Source organism: Carica papaya, chromosome 5 (genome assembly GCF_054855325.1).
Source record: "Carica papaya isolate Zhongbai chromosome 5, ASM5485532v1, whole genome shotgun sequence".
NCBI classification, from domain to species: Eukaryota; Viridiplantae; Streptophyta; class Magnoliopsida; order Brassicales; family Caricaceae; genus Carica; species Carica papaya.
In genome coordinates this window covers 43,089,675-43,111,589 of record NC_142313.1, presented here as the reverse complement: position 1 = coordinate 43,111,589, position 21,915 = coordinate 43,089,675, and the positions used below count along the sequence as shown (strand labels likewise).

General features: G+C 30.6%; 2 protein-coding genes across 2 annotated transcripts; both read left to right on the top strand.

Annotated features, from left to right (window-relative positions):
- The first annotated feature begins 5,387 nt into the window (after positions 1 to 5,387).
- On the top strand, positions 5,388 to 7,566 carry LOC148266137 (uncharacterized). Its single transcript, XM_088220075.1, has one exon. The coding sequence runs from the start codon at positions 6,098 to 6,100 to the stop codon at positions 7,502 to 7,504; it is 1,407 nt and encodes a 468-aa protein (XP_088076201.1). The 5' UTR covers positions 5,388 to 6,097; the 3' UTR covers positions 7,505 to 7,566.
- Positions 7,567 to 18,198: 10,632 nt separating this feature from the next.
- LOC148266136 (uncharacterized) lies at positions 18,199 to 21,357 on the top strand. Its single transcript, XM_088220073.1, has 3 exons — positions 18,199 to 20,010; positions 20,559 to 20,738; positions 20,850 to 21,357. Exons 1-3 carry the CDS (start codon positions 18,448 to 18,450, stop codon positions 21,111 to 21,113), a joined length of 2,007 nt encoding a protein of 668 aa, XP_088076199.1. The 5' UTR covers positions 18,199 to 18,447; the 3' UTR covers positions 21,114 to 21,357.
- The last annotated feature ends 558 nt before the right edge of the window (positions 21,358 to 21,915 follow it).

Below are 21,915 nucleotides of genomic sequence, written 5' to 3'. Positions count from 1 at the left end.
CCTTAAAGTATTTAGGGTTTTCAAACTTAGAGAAACCATAATTTTGAAAAGAAAAGAAAACAACTCATATAACAATAGTTAAACTACATTTTAAATACTATTTTTTATAAATTGTACTAATACTTGAGTTAGTCTGTATGACTTATTATTATCTTATTTCATATAAAATATTTGAATGTACTTAAAAAATTTTTCATAAAAGTTACGTACTCTAAGTATTTATTTTTTTTCATTATTTTCGTCTAACCTTTATGAAAGATATTATAGAATTCAAACAAAATTCATATACCCAATATAGCAAATCAATACATTTATCAATTATAGTTGCAAGTATGAGATCGTCTATAATGCCATTTATAAACTACAAGATTGGAGATTCAATCCTCCACCAAAATACTAGTTATTAGGAATTTTGAAGTTTTTATACCCCTATATATATGTCTATCTTACATTTTCATAGTACCATTTATCTTGAACATTAGAGGTTTTACAAAAATTAAATCTTTTTATTTGAAAGTTCAAGCAAATTGTTTAATTTATTATTTATACATTTATAAAAATTACCTAAATAATATTAACCTATATGATTAGTAGATATATAGCATATATTGGTTAGAAACTTGAGTATAGATTTTTTTGTGGTAGGAGGGGACCATAATTCTTAGTTAAAATATATTATTTCACTATCTTATAGTTTGGAGGAGCTTTTAGATAGACTTTTTATACATACATATATATGTATATATATATATCTATATTATAGTTTTTTTTATATGTAGTAAATTGTTTTATTGATAAAAATATATGTCATGTAAGTTAGAGTCCATCAAATAGTTAAGTTAGATGATTGGATATACTAATTATAATAGAAGTGTGAAAAATGTATAAATGACTTTTAGGATAATTTTAACTACCAAAAAATGATTGTTATACATGAAAATTATATGATTTTTGAAAAACGACTTATCAATGTATATTGATTGAATTTTTTTGTACAATTTATTTTTGAGTGTTTTGTTTAATATAACATATCATATCAGTTTGAGTACGTTAAATGAATAAGGATTAAATAAATAAATAAATTGCATATTATTGTTCTTTTATAATTATAAAAAATATTCATTAAAATAAATAAGAAAATTAAATAAATTAGTAAAAATGTGTAAATAACACATTTATTTACTTTTTAAGAAGTGTGTATATATGTAGTACCGATGTTAATAATATTGTGCATATGCATGGAATAGTAGGTGTAAAAAGTTAAGTTAGATGACTGAATATACTAATTATAATAGAGTTATAAAAAAATAGAAATAACTTTTATGATAGTTTTAACTGCCAAAAATGATTGTTATACATAAAAATAATAAAATATTTGAAAAATGAGTTATTAATGTATGTAAGGCCCCAAATTTAATATGAGACGCAATTACACTCATACTATTTTCATAGAATAGACCCACAAAATATACATATGCATAACTCAAAATTTATCATTAAACCTAACATCGCATGTGATATATAGAGTAATTATATATACAGAACATAATATTAAAATTTAGAGTTCAACAAAATAAAATGAAAATTTTTAGAATATGAACAAAATGTACATGAATAGGAACTCTTTTACAGGTTCTACTCGTCTGACAGCGATTCTGACCCTTCTTTCTCATCTGAAAAATATTATGGTAAAATTTAATGAGTTTCACGAACTCAATAAATATTTTTGTTCTTTTACCCCAAATAATATTTCATGCAAAACACACAATATGAGACAAATGCAGTGGTAATATTTTTAATACAAAATTTATTTATTATTTTTAACATTTTCACACGTGTTTGATCAGATTTCTTAAACTCACTCAAATATCTTTTCCAACCTCGAAGCACAACCACATACTCTTGAAAGAAGAAATACAAACTCGAATATCATTCATGACCTCGAAATATAAACACATACACTCGAAAAATTATATATACACTCGGAACATCATTTCTAAGATTTTATCGCGCGATGTCGTTTATGTCGTCATTGAAAAGAAGTGAAATGGATCCCCCCATAACATGGATAGCACACACACACAAAATCTTACAATTGCCACAACAGTTACGTTTAATAGATGACCCACACTCACAAACACTTATCTACGTCTGGATTAGATTTCAAACTCTATTCATGTGCAAGTTAACCATGCCCGTTCAAGTTCAGCCACACACACACACACACACTCCCCTCCTCGATTCAGACTAAAAAAAAGACATTCGAGGTCTATACCATAATCACTCACATCCTCTCATTTTTAATTTCTTATTTACTTTCCTATTATTCAATTTTTCTCTTAAATTTTATTTAAATTAATCGTTTCACAACCATTATTATTCTTTTCTATTTTTTATTCATTTTCTTATGTTATTTTCTTTTCTTTTCTCGATCTTCTGCTTATTGGTGATTTTTTTTTAATTTAAGTTTTATTTCTTATAACAGTTCAAGTATTTCTAAATCAAGGTTTGTTTTCTGATTCCATCTTCTCGTAAAATCCAATTGCTTAGGGTTCACTTGTCATAGGTCCAAATTCAATTCCTTATCAAAAATTGGGTCAGTATCAGTTCTATTTTTAAAATACACACAAAATTAATAATGTACATACATAAATTTCAAAAATCCTAATCTAGGTTCAAAATTGGAAATGCTTACCACTCTTTTGTGCAACAATCTTTTTGGATCCGCTTGAACGTTTTAATTCACTGTACACACATGACACAGATTAATTAATGCAATTTAAACACTAAACAAAAGATAAATTCAATCGAAATCACGAGTTTCAATGAAAATCTTTTGGGATGCCTGACTCACCGCGTAAGGGTGAGCAATTTACTCCTTTACGGTCCCGATTCTCAATCCCGAAGACATCAGGTTCTGCATTCGAGGAAGACTGTTTGGTTTCCCCAGTGCGTGAATCAGGTTTCCATACCCAAGAAAGACCTTTCCGCTTCCTGAGTGGGTGGATCGAATCTTCGTACCCAAGGAGGACCCCTCAACTTCTACGAGGAATCGAGTTCCCGTACCTGAGGAAGGCTACTCGGTTCCTGAGTGGGTGGGTGACCAGGTCGAGCTCCCACGACTAGGCCTGACACCGACTGCTTGCTCTCATCGCCCTAACAGCCAATTAATCACACCAAAAAAAAAACTTACCTGCGACGGCATGGTGCGAAATGGCCTCGAGTTCGACTCCGGATGGTCCTCTCGGCTACCCAACGACTCTCGTTGCTTGCTTAAAGTTTGGATGATAGATTTCCACGCCTATATACTAGTTAGTGTGAAATAGAAAAGCGATTGAAGGAAAATAGAGATGAAAAGATAAAAAGATGAATTTTTTTACCTTATTTGCTTCGGTTTTTGCCGTCGCATGACTCCTCAGCCCGGTTTCCCTTCCTTCTTCTTCTTTTTGGCTTCAGCCTCCATGACTCTCCGGCCTCCGACACTCTTTCTTCTTTTTCTTCCCTTGCAGCGGCCGTTCTCGACTCTTTCCTTCACTCTTCCGCTCGACTATGCTTTTCCTTCTCTCTTTTCCTCTTCTTCAGCCTTCTCTCTCTCACACGATCCGCTCTCTCCCTTCTCCTCTCATTTTCGGCTTCTCATCTCAAAATGAAGAAAATCCTAATCTCTTACCATATATCCCCGTCTCCCTAGTCGTTGGATATCACAAAGTTCGATTTGGGCTGTTTATCCTCAGTAAAACCTCAGTCGTTGGATCTCTTCAGACAATACGATCAGGGTCGTCTATTTCTTGATTTCTTTTGCCCCCTTTCACTTCCATTTATTTAGACTTTTACCCCATTTTTTCTTATATGTTTTCATTTAGATCCTTAAAATTAAATAAAAATTCCAAAATTTTAAATTTTCTTTCATTTAAATCTTAATCTTAAAATTAAATCAATTGAGTGCTTCATTTGATATAATATATCATATTAGTTCGAGCACGTTAAATGGATAAAAATTAAATAAATGAATAAATTGCGTACTATTGTTCTTTCATAATTGTAGAAAAACTTCATCAAAATAAACAAAAAAATTAAATAAATTAGTAAAAATGTGTAAATAACATATTTCTTTACTTTTTAATAAGTATGTATACAGGTAGTATGCATGTTAATAGTATTACGTATATGCATGGAATAGTAGTCATAGTATAAAATATTTAATTAAGTTAATTTTTTATTTGCCACTATATATTTATAAAAATTACAATAAAAATGTGCAAGTGAAATCGGGGTACCAATCTTTAATTACCTTAGAAGAATATGATTGGAATAGTGGTTCCTAATGTGTATATATTTTTTCCTGAGAGTCAAGTAAGAGTTTAGTTTATTTGCTTTTGCATTGTCGATAGTCATGAAATACACAGGTTGGTAGGATTTAAATATTTCCTACTTTAGCTACGGCCTTTGAATTTTAGAGAGGGACGAGTCTTATGCGCGAAAATAATGGCTTTTTTTGGAAAATGAGAATTTTATTTATCAAAATCTAATACTAATGAGTAAAAAGTTAATACAGAACAAGAAGAGAAAGAAATCAGAAAACTATTTAAAAATAATAATGCAACCTTATTTTCATGCAATTAGATGGCCAACCTTGTAATTTGACTGCTAGATTTCTTATTCTAATATATTCGTATATAGTATACTAAAGCGGTTATTTAAAAACTTTGATTGATACAATATTACTTAATCAATTAAGTATATTATTTAAAGAAAAAGATAGCTTAATTGATAAAAGATGAGCGAGTTCATCATCATTAATGGATACTCTTAAAAGATACATAAAAATCAAAATAATGTATATGCACACATTTTTTTAAATGTAAAAAATAATTTAAAGATCAGTAAAAAGATATTACACATATATGGTAGACGTCTCCCTCAATTTGGACCAGTGGGAAGACACAAAGGAGGTGACATAAAAAATACAAAGGACGTACATCACGAAACACAAACATAAACAAAAACAAAAATAAAAAAAGTTTTAAAAAATAACACAACAATAAAATAAAAAAAAAAAGAGATAAACAAATGCATTAGAAAATGTAGAACACCCAACAATGATAGACAACGCTGCAGAAAACCAGAAACAACATGAATTCTAATGCACATATACTATAAGTGATAATATTTTTTTTTTAATAATGACATCTATAAATATTTAATATACGCTAAAATTCTATATGTATCTTTATTATAAATAACGTGCTATTATTATATATATATGTACAAAATTTTCATAAAAAATAAATAAAAAAATTAAATAAATTAGAAAAACATGTAGATAGTATATACATATCTCACCAATTATTAACTTTTTTTTTTCATAAATTAAGATTGATTATCATACATATTTGATGTAAATTTTCTTAACTCCTAAGGATATTAACCAGGGTCATGATGGTCATTTTACACCCAAAAAAAGTGTTTTTTTTTTTTGAGATAGAGTTTTGTCTTTTCTTCTTTCTTATGTTAGGGCCACGTGGGATACACCTTGTACTGTAATAATCCCCAGAATAACGTCAGTAGTGTGAGAGAATAAAGATCAACGGCTAGGATTTATCCTCCACTACGAAAATCTATGGGCGGCGCAAACATGTATAAATTGGATACGTGGTTTTTTTTCCCCTTCTTTCCCAACCTAACGCAGTCCATTTCCAAACCCTTGAGTATCTGGAATTGAATTGAATTTCTGAGAGTGAGCCGATTTTTCCTGTGGAGTACAAGGTGTCTCCGATCTGTCAGAGTTTTCTGGGTTGACGCCTTGGAGGAACAAGCGGAACAGACGTCAAGAAAACGGAGAAAGACTCCTCCGGTGACGCAAGGTGGAAGAGAGAGGTCGAGAAGGAAAACCATCAAGCTGGATTCGATCGAGGAGCTTCCTTATCATCTGCTGCAATCCATCTTGGGATGTTTACCAGCGGATGCTGCCGCCAGAGCCGCCACTGTCTGTAAGAAATGGAATCAAATCTGGAAGACGGCTCCCAGTCTCAACCTGGACGAGCTCCTACACTCGAGAAAAACTTTTCCGGCTTGCAGAAACATTTTTTTGAGATCCATGGAAGTAGCCTTGAAAAATCACGACATGGAACACCTTCAAGATCTTCGGATCTGGACCATGTTTTACGACCAAAGAGACATAAAGCTTGGGTCTCTCGGGGAACTAATCATTGCTTCAGCCTTCCAGAGAGGTAAAATAAGAGTCGTGGACTTGAATTTCGGGGCTAAAAGTTTTTATGCTCTGGAACCACTATGCTTTCGTCTCCCAAATGTACTTTTCTCCGGGGGAACATACCTGACACGGGTAAGGTTAGAAGCTTGCTTGTTTCCTACTTGTGATGTCACAAATTTTCGTTGTCTGAAAAAACTTACCCTCTCCAGAGTTTATATATCCGATGAAATGTTGTCCAAGGTTATCAGCAATAGTCCTGTGATGGAATACTTATCACTCATTGAGTGTCCTACTCTGCAGTACGTCAACTATTCTAGTTCTAAACATAAAACTCTGCTCATTCATCTCTGCAACCAACTCATAAAAGTTGTCTTAGATGTCCCATATCTGGTTTTCTTTTCATATTCTGGGAACCTTTTTGATGACCAACATAGCCGTTTCGATTTTCTTCATTTCGTGGCACCTTGTCTCAACCTTTTGAGTACTGTAAAGATTTCAGAGGTGAATGTCAGAGCTCATCACTTCGCTAGTCTCCTGGCCAAGTTCAAAAACCTCGAGAACCTCCACCTTATAGACTGTAACTTCGAGGAGCCACCTCGAATTCTCATTCCATCGCTCAAATTCCTGGACGTTTGTTATTGTAGCAACCCTAAGGACATGGTTATAACCACTCCAGATCTTGAGCATTTCAAGTTAGCACTCGCTAACGGTCGCTTCAGGGTAAAGAAAGAAATGGTGTTTGCTAGCTTGAAGACTCTTTACCTTGGACGAGGGGTTTTCCTCAGCAATAAGGTGTTTCAAGTAGTGATAAAAGGCATGGAGCTTCTCCAGTCTTTGGAACTGAGTCAGTGCCGTGGGTTTAAGCAGATTAACGTTGAGAATAAGAGCTTGAAGACTCTGATTGTGGATGAATGTCGCAATATTGTAGAAGGCAATATCTGTGCGCCAAACTTGGTGAGCTTCAAGTACGTGGGTCATGTTCTATTGCTTCATCGTATTGCTGCTTCTGCAGCCCTCCATGCTCATCTCGATTTGTCCCAGGACAAGGTTCGCTCAAAATTTTATAGTGGTGAGCACTATGATAGAGTGATCACTCTCCTTGAGAAGTTTAATCCCAACTGCAGAGATTTGACCCTGGTTTTGAATGACTCCAAGGTATTTACTATTCATTCTCTCTCTTTAATCGAACTATTACCAGCTTTTAATTTTCTGGTGATTTGTTTATTCATTTATTTGGGATTAATGAAATCTGAAACATTCATGTTATATGTTACATTGTTAGGATGTAGTTGATTAGAACGTCAAACATGTAGATGAAAGTACAGTAGTTGATTGTAACGGTAGGAATTGGATGCAATATACAGTAATTTAACACCATGTAATGACAGTATCATAATATATAGTAAATAATTAGGTCTTCATCATTCTCATAAACTACATAACATATGTGAAGAGAATGATATGACATGCATAGGTCATATATATATATTACAACAGTTGATACGGAGATTTTTTTTAGTGTTGTTCTTGTTACATTCACAGATATATGTACATAAACCATATAAGTGATTCACTTTCTAAAGTCTTTTTTAACTTTATGGTTTACAAGTTACACATGCCCTTACACAAGAAACCCAGAAGCTTTCCAATTGAGCATCTGAGGAATCTCAATGTGAATCTCAAGTCTGACACCAGATCATTTCTTTGTCTGCTCTCCTCTGTACTATGCATCGCACGATGTCAAGAAGAATTATACATGCAGACAGGTCCATATTCTGTACACATGAAGGTAAATATACGTCTATTATATACATGTATATACGCACGCTGTTTATATATAATGGTTTCAACTCATGAATTTATTCATTTTCATTGAAAAAAAAAAAAAACACCCAGTTTGGGAGTAGGGATGAAGGAGGTGAAGTGGAACGTAATCACGAGTGCTTGAGAGATCATTTGTCAGAAGTCACCATGAAGAAATTTAGAAGAACTGAAGAAGAAATGGAGGTGATGAAGTATTTGCTGCGGAGGGCAGCAAACCTGAAGACGATGCATATTTCTCTGCAAAGGACATATCCTGAAGCTGACCTTGGGGAGATTATATCAACCATAAGGAGATACAAAAGGATCGCTATGAATTTTACCGTTCAGATGGATGGCGATGAGTGAGCTTTTTTGAACTTTTTTTTATCTTCTCTTTATTTTCATCATAAAAATGATAAAAAACTAAGAAAAAAGTAGCTTTTAGGATTTTTTTTATATTAAAATATTACAAAATAAAAAAAAAAGAAAATATAAAAAAAAAAACCAAAAAAAATGAAAAAAATAGGCGAAAAAAAAAGAAACCTGGTAAATTACAGACTTTTTCTTCGTTTATTCATTAATGGTACTACTATTGAAAAACTTTTTATTATATAGATTTTGTATTTGATGTTATGACAATGATTTTTTTTTTATATTTTTAAATATGTTCGCTATGTGCTTTTTGTTTTTCTTTCTTATATGAAGTCTGTTATTTATTAACAATAGATTAGTTCATACATATAGATACATGGTCATATATTTGATCACTATTTAACATGATTATCTATATAAATATTTATGAAATATAATATTAACTTACATAGATGTATAGATACATGAAGAATGAACATGTATGTACTCTAATGAATTAAGTGGTAACTATGACATCTTACTGCATTAAATATAGGATTTTAAAGTTTTATATTAGGGGTATGTTTGTTTTATGTTTAATCTTTTTAACATTATCGATTGCTTGTTGTTAACGAACAAGTACTTAGTTTAAATTTTAAAAACTTCATATTTTTATTAAAAAAATATCATAATTATTTTCTTAAAAAATATCGTAAGTATTATTAGTTTAGGTGTATTACTTAATAATGACCTTAAAGTATTCAGGGTTTTTAAACTTAGAGAAACTGTCATTTTGAAAAGAAAAGAAAGCAACTCATATGAGAATAGTTAAGCTACATTTTAAATACTATTTTTTATAAATTGTACTAATACTTGAGTTAGTCAGTATGACTTATTATTATCTTATTTCATTTAAAATATTTGAATGTACTAAGAAAATTTTTCATAAAAGTTACGGCCCCCCACTCCGCTCTTTCGGTCTCGATCCTCACTCAGCTTGGTCTCCTCTCTCACTCGCTTGAACTCACCCATCTTCCTCTCTTTCTTTCTTTTTTCTCTTCTGCTATTTCATTATATAAATACTTACATATATATATATATATATATATTTTCGCTTAGTTTGTTCTCTTTTTCTTTATATTCTTCTTATTTTTTCTAATTAATTAATATATATTTTATATATTTTTTTTCTTTTGTACCCAGCAGGTGCACCAGCTGGGTATTACATAATAGCCAAAAAAATGATTGTCATACATAAAAATTACATAATTTTTGAAAAATGAGTTATCAATGTATCTTGATTAAATTTTTTTAGTATAATTTATTTTTGAGTGTTTTATTTAATATAATATATGGTATCAATTTGAGTACTTTAAATGGATAAGAATTAAATAAATGAATAAATTGCATATTATTGTTTTTTTTTATTAAAGAAAATCTTTATAAAAATAAACAAGGGAATTAAATAAATTAATAAAAATATGTAAATAACATATTCATTTACTTTTTTTAATAAGTATGTATATATGTAGTACGCATGTTAATAATATTACGTATATGCCATGAATAGTAGCTATAGTATAAAATATTTAATTAAGTTGATTTTACATTTTCCGTTATATATTTATAAAGTTCACAATAAAAATGTACAAGTGAAATCGGGATATCCATCTTTAATTACCTTAAAAGAGTATGAATGGAATAGCGGTTCCGAATGTATGTTTTTTTTTTACAAAAGTCAAGGGAGAGTTTGGTTTATTTGCTTTTGTATTTTCAATAGTCATGGAATATATAAGTTGGTAGGATTTAAGAGGAGCAAGTTCATCATTATTAATGGATACTCTTAAAGGATACATAAAATACCCAAATCATGTATATGAATGGTAGACATTTTTTCCAATCCAGACCAATGAGAAGATGCAAAGGAGGTGACGCAAAGAATACTAAGGACACAAAACGTGAACACAAACATAAACATAAACAAAAGCCAAAAAGTCATCAAATAATAACACAACAATAGAAGAAAGAAAGAGATGAATAAGCACACAATAAAACATAAGAACACCCAACAATAGTAGACCACGTCACAAAAACCCAAAAACAAAATGAATCACTAAAGTATATATACTATAAATGATAACATTTTTTTAACAATGGCATTCATAAAAATTTCATATACGCTAAAATTCTATATATATTTATTACAAATAACGTACTATTGTCTTTTATATATAGAAAATTTTGATCAAAATAAACAATAAAATTAAATAAATTGGCAAAACATGTAGATAACATATTCATTTTTACTTTTTTAGTGTTAATAATATTACATATATGTATGGTATACTAGATATAATATAAACTATTTAATTAAGTTGATTTTCTTTTTATCGATATATTTATTTATAAATTTTAAAACAAAAATATGTAAGTGAAATATGGGGTATCAATCCCTAATTATCTTCGAAAGATTTAATTATTTATTTTGGCATTGTAGATATTCTTGGAATACATACGTTGATCGAATTTAAAAGATCTCCTACTTTAGCTTCAACGTTTGAATTTTGGAGAGAGGTGTCTTCCAAGTAATAAAAAAAAAATAGCTTTTTTAAAAAAAAATAATGAGAATTTTAGTTATCATAATTTAATGCTAATGAGCAAGAACTTTGTATAGAATCTTAAGATAAAAACAATATAAAACTATTTAAAGAAAATAATACAAATTTATTTTTGTGCATTTAGGTTGCAAAATTGAATTCGAAACGAAACAACAAAGATGAAAACTAATACGAGAACTAATACAGATTATATAATTAATAACATGATTGAAAGACTAGTTTTTGGTCACTATCACATGACCAACCTTATAATTTGAACATTACATTTCTGATTTTAATATCATCTTATATGACGTATACTCTTAGATTATATATAAAATACTCAAATCAAGATAGTTCGTGAAGTTTAAAAATAAATTAACGATATGGGTGACCAGATAGATAATCATAATCCAAGTATTGTTTTCTTCTACATCTTTTTTGGCTATCTTTTTGAGAAAGAGAAAATCAAATTGGATTCACATACGATATATAACTTAACTGAGGAAATCATATCCACATATATATACATATCTCACCAATCCAAATTATATGCATCTATTAATTTTTTTTTACATAAATTAAGATTGATTACCATATATAATTGATGTACATTTTCTTAACTCCTAAGGATATTCACCGGGGTCATGATGATCATTTTAAACCCACAAAAAATATTTTTTGTCGAACATAATTATCATGTTTTAACATATTATATCACACGTACAGCAAAATTTATCATTCAAAAAAAAAGATAACAATCAAATGTTTCATAAGATTTGTTAAAAATTATTTTTATACACATTTTATTTTGTTTAATCATTTTTTAGCATTAGAAATTCATTCAAAAATATTTTTTTGCTCAAATAATTAGGGTTTTTTTTTTTCAAATTTTGAGATAAGAGTTTTATTTTTTCTTCTTTCTTATGTTAGGGTCACATAGGATACACCTTGTTTTGATTTAAGAAGGAAAAGAGTAAGCTGTATACCAAAAGTAACTCCCACAAAAACGTTACTAGTGTGAGACATTGCAAAGATCAACGGCTAGGATTGATCCTCCACTATGAAAATCTGTGGGCGCAAACACGTGTAAAATGGATAGATGGTTCTTTCCCCCTTCTTCCCCCCAACCAAACACAGTCCATTTCCAAACCCTTGAGTCTCCGGAATTGATCTCATTCTCCCATCACTTGAATTTCTGAGAGTCAGATCAGCGATAGAGAGTAGTACTGAGAGCGACCCAATTTTGCCTGTGGAACTACTAAGAATTTTCTGGGTTGACGCCATGGAGGAAGAGGCGGAACAGACGTCAGGAAAACGGAAAAGGACTCCTCCGGTAACGGAAGGTGGAAGAGAGAGGTCCAGGAGGAAAACCATCAAGGTGCATCTGATCGAGAAGCTTCCATATCATCTGCTGCAATCCATCTTGGGACGTTTACTGCCGGATGCGGCCACTAGAGCCGCCGCTGTGTGTAAGAAATGGCATCAAATCTGGAAGACATCTTCTAGTCTCAACCTGGACGAGCTCCTACACTTAAGAAAACCTTTTCCGGCTTGCAGAAACCTTTTTGTGAGATCCATGGAAGTAGCCTTGAAAAATCACGACATGGAACACCTTCAAGATCTTCGGATCTGTACCATGTTTTACGACGGAAGAGACGCAAAGCTTCGGTCTCTCGGGGAACTAATCGTCGCTTCAGCCTTCAAGAGAGGTAAAATAAGAGTCGTGGACTTGAATTTTGGGGCTAAAAGTTTTCATACCCCGGAATAAATAAGCTTTCACCTCCCAAATGTTCTTTTCTCCGGGGGAACATATCTGATACGGGTAAGGTTAGAAGCTTGCTCGTTTCCTACTTGTGATGTCACAAAGTTTCGTTGTCTGAAAAAACTTATCTTGTCCAGAGTTTATATGTCCGATGAAATGCTGTCTAAGGTTATCAGTAATAGTCCTGTGATGGAGTACTTATCACTTACTGACTGTCGTAATCTGCAGTACATCAACTATTCTAGTTCTAAACTTAAAACTTTGCTCATTCATTGCTGCAAACAACTAATAAGAGTTGTCTTAGATGTCCCTTATCTGGTTTTCTTTTCATATTCTGGGAACCTTTTTGAAGACCAACATAGCCGTTTCGATTTTCTTCATTTGGTGGCTCCATGTCTCAACCTTGTGAGTACTGTAAAGATTTCAGAAGTGAATGTTAGAGCTTGTCACTTCGCTAACCTCATTGCCAAATTCAAAAACCTTGTGAACCTCCACCTTACAAACTGTAACTTCGAGGAGCCACCTCGAATTCTCATTCCTTCGCTCAAGTTCTTGGATGTTTGTTATTGTAGCAACCATAAGGACATGGTTATAACCACTCCAGATCTTGAGCATTTCCAGTTTACACCCGCTAAAGATGGCTTCAAGGTAAACAAAACAATGGTGTTTGCTGTCTTGAAGACTCTGTACCTTGGACAAGGGGTGTTCCTCAGCAATAAGGTGTTTCAAGTTGTGATAAAAGGCATGGAGCTCCTCCAGTCTTTGGAACTGAGTCAATGCCGTGGGTTTAAGCAGATTAACATTGAGAATATGAGCTTGAAGACTCTGATTGTCGATGAATGTTGCAATATTGTAGAAGGCAATATCTTTGCGCCTAACTTGGTGAGCTTCAAGTACGTGGGTCATGTTCTATTGCTCCATCGTATTACTGCTTCTGTCGCTCTCCATGCTCAGCTCCATTTGTCCCAGGACAAGGTCCGGTCAAAATTTTATAGTGGTGGATACTATGATAGAGTGATCACTCTCCTTGAGAAGTTTAATCGCAATTGCAGAGATTTGACCTTGGTTTTGAATGACTCTAAGGTATTTACTATTCATTCTCTCTTGTTAACCGAACTATTTATGAGCTTTTAATTTCCTGATGATTTGTTTTTTTTTTCTTTCGGGATTAATGAATGTGAAAGTGACAAACTTGAAGGCGATCCGTATTTTTCTGCGAAGTTCATATCTTGAAGCTGATCGTGGGAAGATTATATCAACCATTAAGAGATACAGAAGGATCGATAAGAATTATACTGTTCACTTCTAGTAGATCCTTCTGCCGCCGCCGTGATCCAGATGGATGGTGATGAGTGAACTTTTATGAACTTTTTTACTTTTTCTCTATTTTCATCATAAAAATAAAATAATAAAAAAACAAAAAAAAGTACATTTTAAGATTTTTTCTTATTAAAATATTTCAAAATACAAAAAAAAATTTAAAAAAATACAAAAAAAAAAATTGAAATAGACTTTAAAAATTAGGTTAAAAAATAGAAAAATAGCAAAAAATAAAGAAACCTATTAGGCTACAGACCTGAGACTTATTTTATGCGTTTATTTATTAATGGTACTGCTGTTGTAAGACTTTTTATTATGTAAGTTTTGTATTCGATGTTGTAATAATGAATTTGTTATAAAAAAATATATTTGCTCTTCGTTTTTGTATTAGAGGTATATTTGTTTTATGTTCAATCTTTTTAACATTAATCTATGTGATTGTTATCTTTGATCTTATAAAAGTTTTAGTTATGAGAGATTTTATTATTTTATTCCATATAAAATATTAGAATGTAATCATAGAATCTTTCATTAAAATAAAGTACTTTAAGAGTTTTTTCTCTCATCTTCGTCTAACCTTTATAAAAGATGTTATAGAATTCAAATAAAATTCATATACCCAATATAGAAAACTAACAAATCTATCAAAACTAGTTGTTAAATTGAGATTGTCTCCAGTACCATTTGTAAACTACAATATTAGATTCAGTCCTAGGCCAAAATTCTATCTACTAGGATTTTTCAAGTTGTTATACCATATATATATATACATATGTACATCTTACCTTTTCATAGTACCATTTATGTGGAACATTAGACGTTTTATAAAAACTAAATATTTTCATTTGAAAGTTTAAGCGAATTGCTCAATTTATTTTTCATACATTTATAAAAACTACCTTAATATTATATAAGATTAGTGGATATATAGTATCCATTAGTTAGAAATTGAATATTGATTCGTTTAGGGCAGGAGATGACCACAATTCTTAGCTAAAAGATGTTATTCCACCAAATAATAATTTTCAGGGACTTCTAGGTGGATTTTATATATACATATATATATATATATAATTTTTTTCTATAAAGTAAATTGTTTTGTTGGTAAAAATATGTCATGTTAGTTAGAGTTCATCTAATACATAAGAATTTAAAGTGCAAAAAATTAACTTGGATGGCTGAATATGCTAATTATAATAGAGATCTAAAGAAAGTAGAAATGACTTTTAAGATAGTTTTAATCGCCAAATAATGATTATTATACATAATAATTATATAATTTTTGAAAAAGGAGTTATTAATGTAACTTGATTGAATATTTTAGTATAATTTATTTTTAAGTGCTTTATTTAACATAATATATCATATTAGTTTGAGTACGTTAAATGAATAAGAATTTTCATGGGTACGAAGTTAATTTTATCTGAATGAATAAATGACATACTATTTTTCTTTTGTGATTATAGTTATTGCAAATGGCGTACTATTATTTTTATAATTATAGAAAATCTTTATCAAAATCAACAAAGAAATTAAATAAATTAGTAAAAATATGTAAATAAGATATTTCTTTACTTTTTTAATAAGTACATATATATGTAATAAATGTGTCAATAATATTACGTATATACATGAAATAATAGTTATAGCATAAAATATTTAATTAAGTTAATTTTTTATTTGTTGTTATATATTTAAAAAATTTACAATAAAAATATGCAAGTGAAATTAGGGTATTGATCCTCAATTATTTTAGAAGGATATTATTGGAATAGTAGTTCCTAATGCATGTTTTTTTTTTACTAAGAGTCAAGTAAGAGTTTGGTTTATTTGCTTTTACATTATCGATAGTCATGGAATATTTAGGTTGGTAGGATTTAAATATTTCTTATTTTAGCCACAGCTTTTGGATTTTATAGGGGGACAAGTCCTCTATGTAAAAATAATTGTGTTTTTAGAATATAATGCGAATTTTATTTATCATAATATAATATTAATGAGTAAAAAATTAGTACAGTATCAGTTATCACAAAATTATTTTAAAAAATACTATAAATTTATTTTCGTGTATTTAGATTGCAAAATTATGTAGGATACTAAGCAATAAGATAAAAAATAGTAAGAGAACCAAAACAGATAATACAACACAAAAAATATATAACATGATTGAAAGACTAGCTTTGAATCACTGTCATATTGCCAACCTTGTAATTTGAGTGCTAGATTTCTTATTTTAATATCATCTTTTATAATATACTAAAGCAATTATTTATTATTAGACTAATACAAAATTACTTAGTTAATTAAGTACATTGTTTAAATAAAAAGATTAGCTTAATTGATAAAGATGAGTAAGTTACTCATCATTAATGTACACTATTAAAGGATACACAAAACACTCAAATCATGCATGTGAACACCTTTTTTTTTTTTTTTTGAAATGTAAGAAATAATTTTAAGATCAGTAAAAAGACATTATACATATATGAATGCTAGACATCTCCTCAATCCAAACAAATGAAAAAACATAAACGAGGTGACACAAAGAATACTAAGGGCATAAAAAAAAAAACAAAAAGTCATCAAAAAATAACACAGCAATAGAAGATAAAAAAAAAAAAGAGATTAACAAGCACACCAGGAGACGTACGAGCAGCTAACAATAATAGGCAACGCCGCATAAAACTAAACAACATGAATTTTGATGCGCATATACTCTAAGTCATAACATTTTTTTTAACAATGATATTTATAAATATTTCATAAGCACCAAAATTATATATATATTTTTATTATAAATAGCATGCTATTGTCTTTTATATATATATATATATATATATAGAGAAATTTTTTATCAAAAATAAACAAGAAAATTAAATAAAATAGCAAAACATGTAGATAACATATTTCATTAATTTTTTTAGTACATATGTAAATATGTGCCACGCGTGTCAATAATATTATATATATGCATGATATTTTCGACATAATATAAACCATTTGATTTAGTTGATTTATCTTTTACCGCTATATACATTCATAAAATTTATAATAAAAATGTGTAAGTGAAATGTAGGTTATCAATCCTTAATTATTATTGGAGGATTAATTTTTTTTTCTTCTGTATTGTAAATTTTATGCCCTTATAAAATATCATTTTATATAATGTATACTCTTAAATGATACATTAAACACGCAAATCAAAATAGTTTGTGAAGTTTCAAGAACATAGCTGCGCATAGTCGAGCTTATGGCATATTCTTTTTTCTTTCTAGACGATTCCAAATTTTTTCCTCAATCCTTTTAATTTTAAAGTTTTATTATTAAATATAAATATAATTACTTCAGTGTATGATATCACACCATATATAAATACTAAACTATTTATCATGATAAAATTTATATGTGACCATTTATCTAAATTTGAATAATTTATTATATTGACGTAGATATAAATATATGTATATACATATATAACTTAAATTTTTTCCTCAACTTATAAAAACTTTGTTATGAACGATCAAACTATTTGCTTCCTGTTTGTATTTAGCTTATTCTTTGCAGCTCTCTTTTCCTCATATATATATTTTGGTGGTGTTGTAAAATTGATTATAAAAATTTATTACTGTGTGTAAAATTCAAGCAGTGTTTTCTTCTAAATTTTTTTTTATGTCTAAATTTTTTTAAGAAAAGAAAATCAAATTGGATTCAAATATAATATCTAAGAGGAAATCATACTCACACACACACACACACACATATATATATATACATATCTCACCCATTCAAATTATATGCATCTTATTAACTTTTTTTACATAAATTACGATTTATTACCATATAATTTTGATGTAAATTCATATTCACCAGGGTCATTTTAAGATCCAGAAAAAAATATTTATTTTGCACGTAATTATTATGTTTTAAGCATATTGGCCTGTAATTAAAGAGAGAGCGAAAATTTATTTTTTTCCCAAATACATATATATAAAATAATTAGGGTTTTTTTTTTTTTTTTTTCGCTTTTCCCGCCGCTCAAATTTTGAGATTGAGAGTTCTGCTTTTTCTTCTTTCTTATAGAAGGAAAAGAGTGAGCTGTATATCAAAAGTAACTCCCACAAAAACTTAACTAGTGTGAGACATTGCAAAGATCGACGACTAGGATTCATCCTCCACTATGAAAATCTGTGGGTGCAAACACGTGTAAAATGGATAGATGGTTCTTTCCCCCTTCTTCCCCCCCCACCAAACACTGTCCATTTCCAAACCCTTGAGTCTCTGGAATTGATCTCATTCTCCCATCACTTGAATTTCTGAGAGTCAGATCAGCGATAGAGAGTAGTACTGAGAGCGACCCAATTTTGCCTGTGGAACTACTCAGAATTTTCTGGGTTGACGCCATGGAGGAAGAGGCGGAACAGACATCAGGAAAACGGAAAAGGACTCCTCCGGTGGCGCAAGGTGGAAGAGAGAGGTCCAGGAGGAAAACCATCAAGTTGGATCCGATCGAGAAGCTTCCATATCATCTGCTGCAATCCATCTTGGGACGTTTACCGCCGGATGCGGCCGCTAGAGCCGCCGCTGTGTGTAAGAAATGGTATCAAATCTGGAAGACATCTTCCAATCTCGACCTGGACGAGCTCCTACTGTTGAAAAAAACTTTTCCTGCTGGCAGAAAAAATTTTTTGAGATCCATGGAAGTGGCCTTGAAAAATCACGACATGGAACACCTTCAAGATCTTCGTATCTGGACCATGTTTTACGACGAAAGAGACACAAAGCTTCGGTCTCTCGGGGAACAAATCGTCGCTTCAGCCTTCCAGAGAGGTAAAATAAGAGTCGTGGACTTGAATTTTTGGGTTAAAAGTTTGTATACCCCGGAAAACCTATGCTTTCACCTCCCAAATGCTTTTTTCTCCCGGGGAACATATCTGATACGGGTAAGGTTAGAAGCTTGCTTGTTTCCTACTTGTGATGTCACAAATTTTCGTCGTCTGGAAAAACTTATACTGTTCAGAGTTTATATATCCGATGAAATGTTGTCTAAGGTTATCAGTAATAGTCCTGTGATGGAGTACTTGTCACTTACTGACTGTCCTAATCTGCAGTACATCAACTATTCTAGTTCTAAACTTAAAACTTTGCTCATTCATCGCTGCAACCAACTCATAAGAGTTGTCTTAGATGTCCCGTATCTGGTTTTCTTTTCATATAATGGGAACTTTCTTGTAGACAAAAATTGCCGTTTCGATTTTCTTCATTTCGTGGCTCCATGTCTCAACCTTGTGACTACCGTAAAGATTTCAGAAGTGAACGTCAGAGCTTACCACTTCACTAACCTCATTGCCAAGTTCAAAAACCTTGAGAACCTCCACCTTACAAACTGTAACTTCGAGGAGCCACCTCGAATTCTCATTCCCTCGCTCAAATTCTTGAATGTTCACCGTTGTAGAAACCATAAGGACATGGTTATAACCACTCCAGATCTTGAGCATTTCCAGTTAACACCCGCTAAAAGTGGCTTCAGGGTAAAGAGAACGATGGTGTTTGCTAGCTTGAAGACTCTTTTCCTTGGACCAGGGGTGTTCCTCTGCAATAAGGTGTTTCAAGTTGTGATAAAAGGCATGGAGCTTCTCCAGTCTTTGGAACTGAGTGGATGCCGTGGGTTTAAGCAGATTAACGTTGAGAATATGAGCTTGAAGACTCTAATTGTGGATGGATGTTGCAATATTGTAGAAGGCGATATCTTTGCGCCAAACTTGGTGAGCTTCAAGTACGTGGGTCATGTTCTATTTCTTCATCGTATTGCTGCTTCTGCAGATCTCCATGCTCATCTCGATTTGTCCCAGGACAAGGTTCGCTCAAAATTTTATAGTGGTGAACACTATGATAGAGTGATCACTCTCCTTGAGAAGTTTAATCCCAATTGCAGAGATTTGACCTTGGTTTTCAATGACTCGGAGGTACTTACTATTCATTCTCTCTTTTTAGTCGAACTATTACCAGCTTTTAATTTCTTGATGATTTATTTATTTTCTTCTTTTGGGATTAATGAATGTGAAATTGATGAGAAGAAGTCTGAAACATATTATTACATTATTAGGAGATGTAGTTGATCAGAATGTTAAACATGTAGATGGAAGGACTGTAGTTGATGATGACTGTAGGAATTGCATGCAATATACAGTATTTTAACATCATGTAATGATAATATCATAATATATATATATATATTGAATAATGGGTCTTCATCCTTTTCCTATGTAATAGTATTATGATATTAATACACATTATACATAGATAAGCATAAACTATATAACATACATAGAGAATAATATGATATACATAGATCATACATATCATACAGTAGTTGACACAAAGATTGATATGTTTCTAACGTTCTTCATCTCATACTCCTATATATATATATATATATATAATTGCTTAATTACTAATTACTAGTTAAGTGATTCATTTTCTAAAGTCTTCTTTAATTTTTTTGGTTTATAAGCTCCACATGCCCTTAAGCATGATCTCAAGAATCTTCCCAATTGAGTCTCTGAGGAATCTCAATGTGACATACAAGTTTGACAACAAATCATTTCTTTGCCTTATCTCCACTGCACTAGTCATCGCACGATGTCAAGAAGAACTATGCATAAGAAAAGGTCAATGTTCCGTACACATGAAGGTAAATATACATATACCCACTATATAATATGTATATATGTATATATAATATCTAATGATTAAACTCATGAAATTATTCATTTTCCTGGAAAAAAAAAAATGAAAAACCCAGTTCGGGAACGGAGATGAACGAGGTGTAGTGCGCCGTAGTCACAAGTGTCTGAGAGATCATCTGTCAGAAATCACCATGAAGAAGTTTGGAGGAGGTGATGAAGAAATGGAGGTGGTGGAGTATTTGCTGAGGAAGGCTGCAAACTTGAAGACGATGCATATTTCTCTGCTAAACACACATCTTGAAGCTGATCGTAGACAGATTATATCAACCATACGGAGATATAAAAGGATTGCTAAGAATTCAACAGTTCAGATCCATTAGACCCTTCTGCCAGCCGCCGTGACCAATCTGGATGGTGATGAGTGAACATCATCTTTTCTCTCTGGGATTTGTTTCAACCTCTTTAGTTTCTCTTTATTTCCATCATAAAAAAAAAAAACAAAAAATAAAATAAATAAATAAATAAAAACCAAAAAACAAAAAAAGATGTAGTTTTTAGGATTTTTTTTCTCATTAAAAAATAAAAAAAAAAAAAAAAAAAAAAAAATATAAAAAAATAGAAAAATTTGAATAAAAATAGAAAAATAGGAAAAAAAAAAAAAACTTACTAGACAACAGACCTGAGGTTTATTCCTAGTTTATTCAATAATAGTACTGTTGTTGGAAGATTTTTTATTATATGGATTGTATGTTTGATGTTATGAGGATGATTTATTTTCTGTAAATAAATAATATTTTTAAATATATTTGCTCGTCGTTTTTTTTAAATATCTATATAAATATTTAGAAATCTAATATTAGATTATACGAAAACTTCATATATATACATGTAGATACTAGAATGAATAAGTGGGAACTGTGACATTTTATTACATTGTGCATGGATTCTTGAAAATTTTATTAGGGTTATATATGCATAGATTCTTGGTTTATGTTTTATGTTTTTAACATTATCACTTGCTTATTATTAGCGAGTAAGTACTATAATTTAAAATTTGAAAATTTTATAATTTGGTTTGAGAATTATTTGTCTATAACTCTATATTATTAAGTTATAATACTTATAAACATTGTAAAGTACTTAAAAATTTTTAAACTTAAAAAAAAAAACAGATAGTTCTAA

What these genes read in the sequence shown, in the direction of transcription:
- LOC148266137 (XM_088220075.1), top strand. Translation starts at nt 6,098, where the DNA reads ATGGAAGTAGCCTTGAAAAATCACGACATGGAACACCTTCAAGATCTT.
- LOC148266136 (XM_088220073.1), top strand. Translation starts at nt 18,448, where the DNA reads ATGGAGGAAGAGGCGGAACAGACATCAGGAAAACGGAAAAGGACTCCT. An exon ending in TGGTTTTCAATGACTCGGAG is followed by an intron (nt 20,011 to 20,558) that starts GTACTTACTATT and finishes TTGGTTTATAAG; the next exon opens with CTCCACATGCCCTTAAGCAT. An exon ending in AATGTTCCGTACACATGAAG is followed by an intron (nt 20,739 to 20,849) that starts GTAAATATACAT and finishes TGAAAAACCCAG; the next exon opens with TTCGGGAACGGAGATGAACG.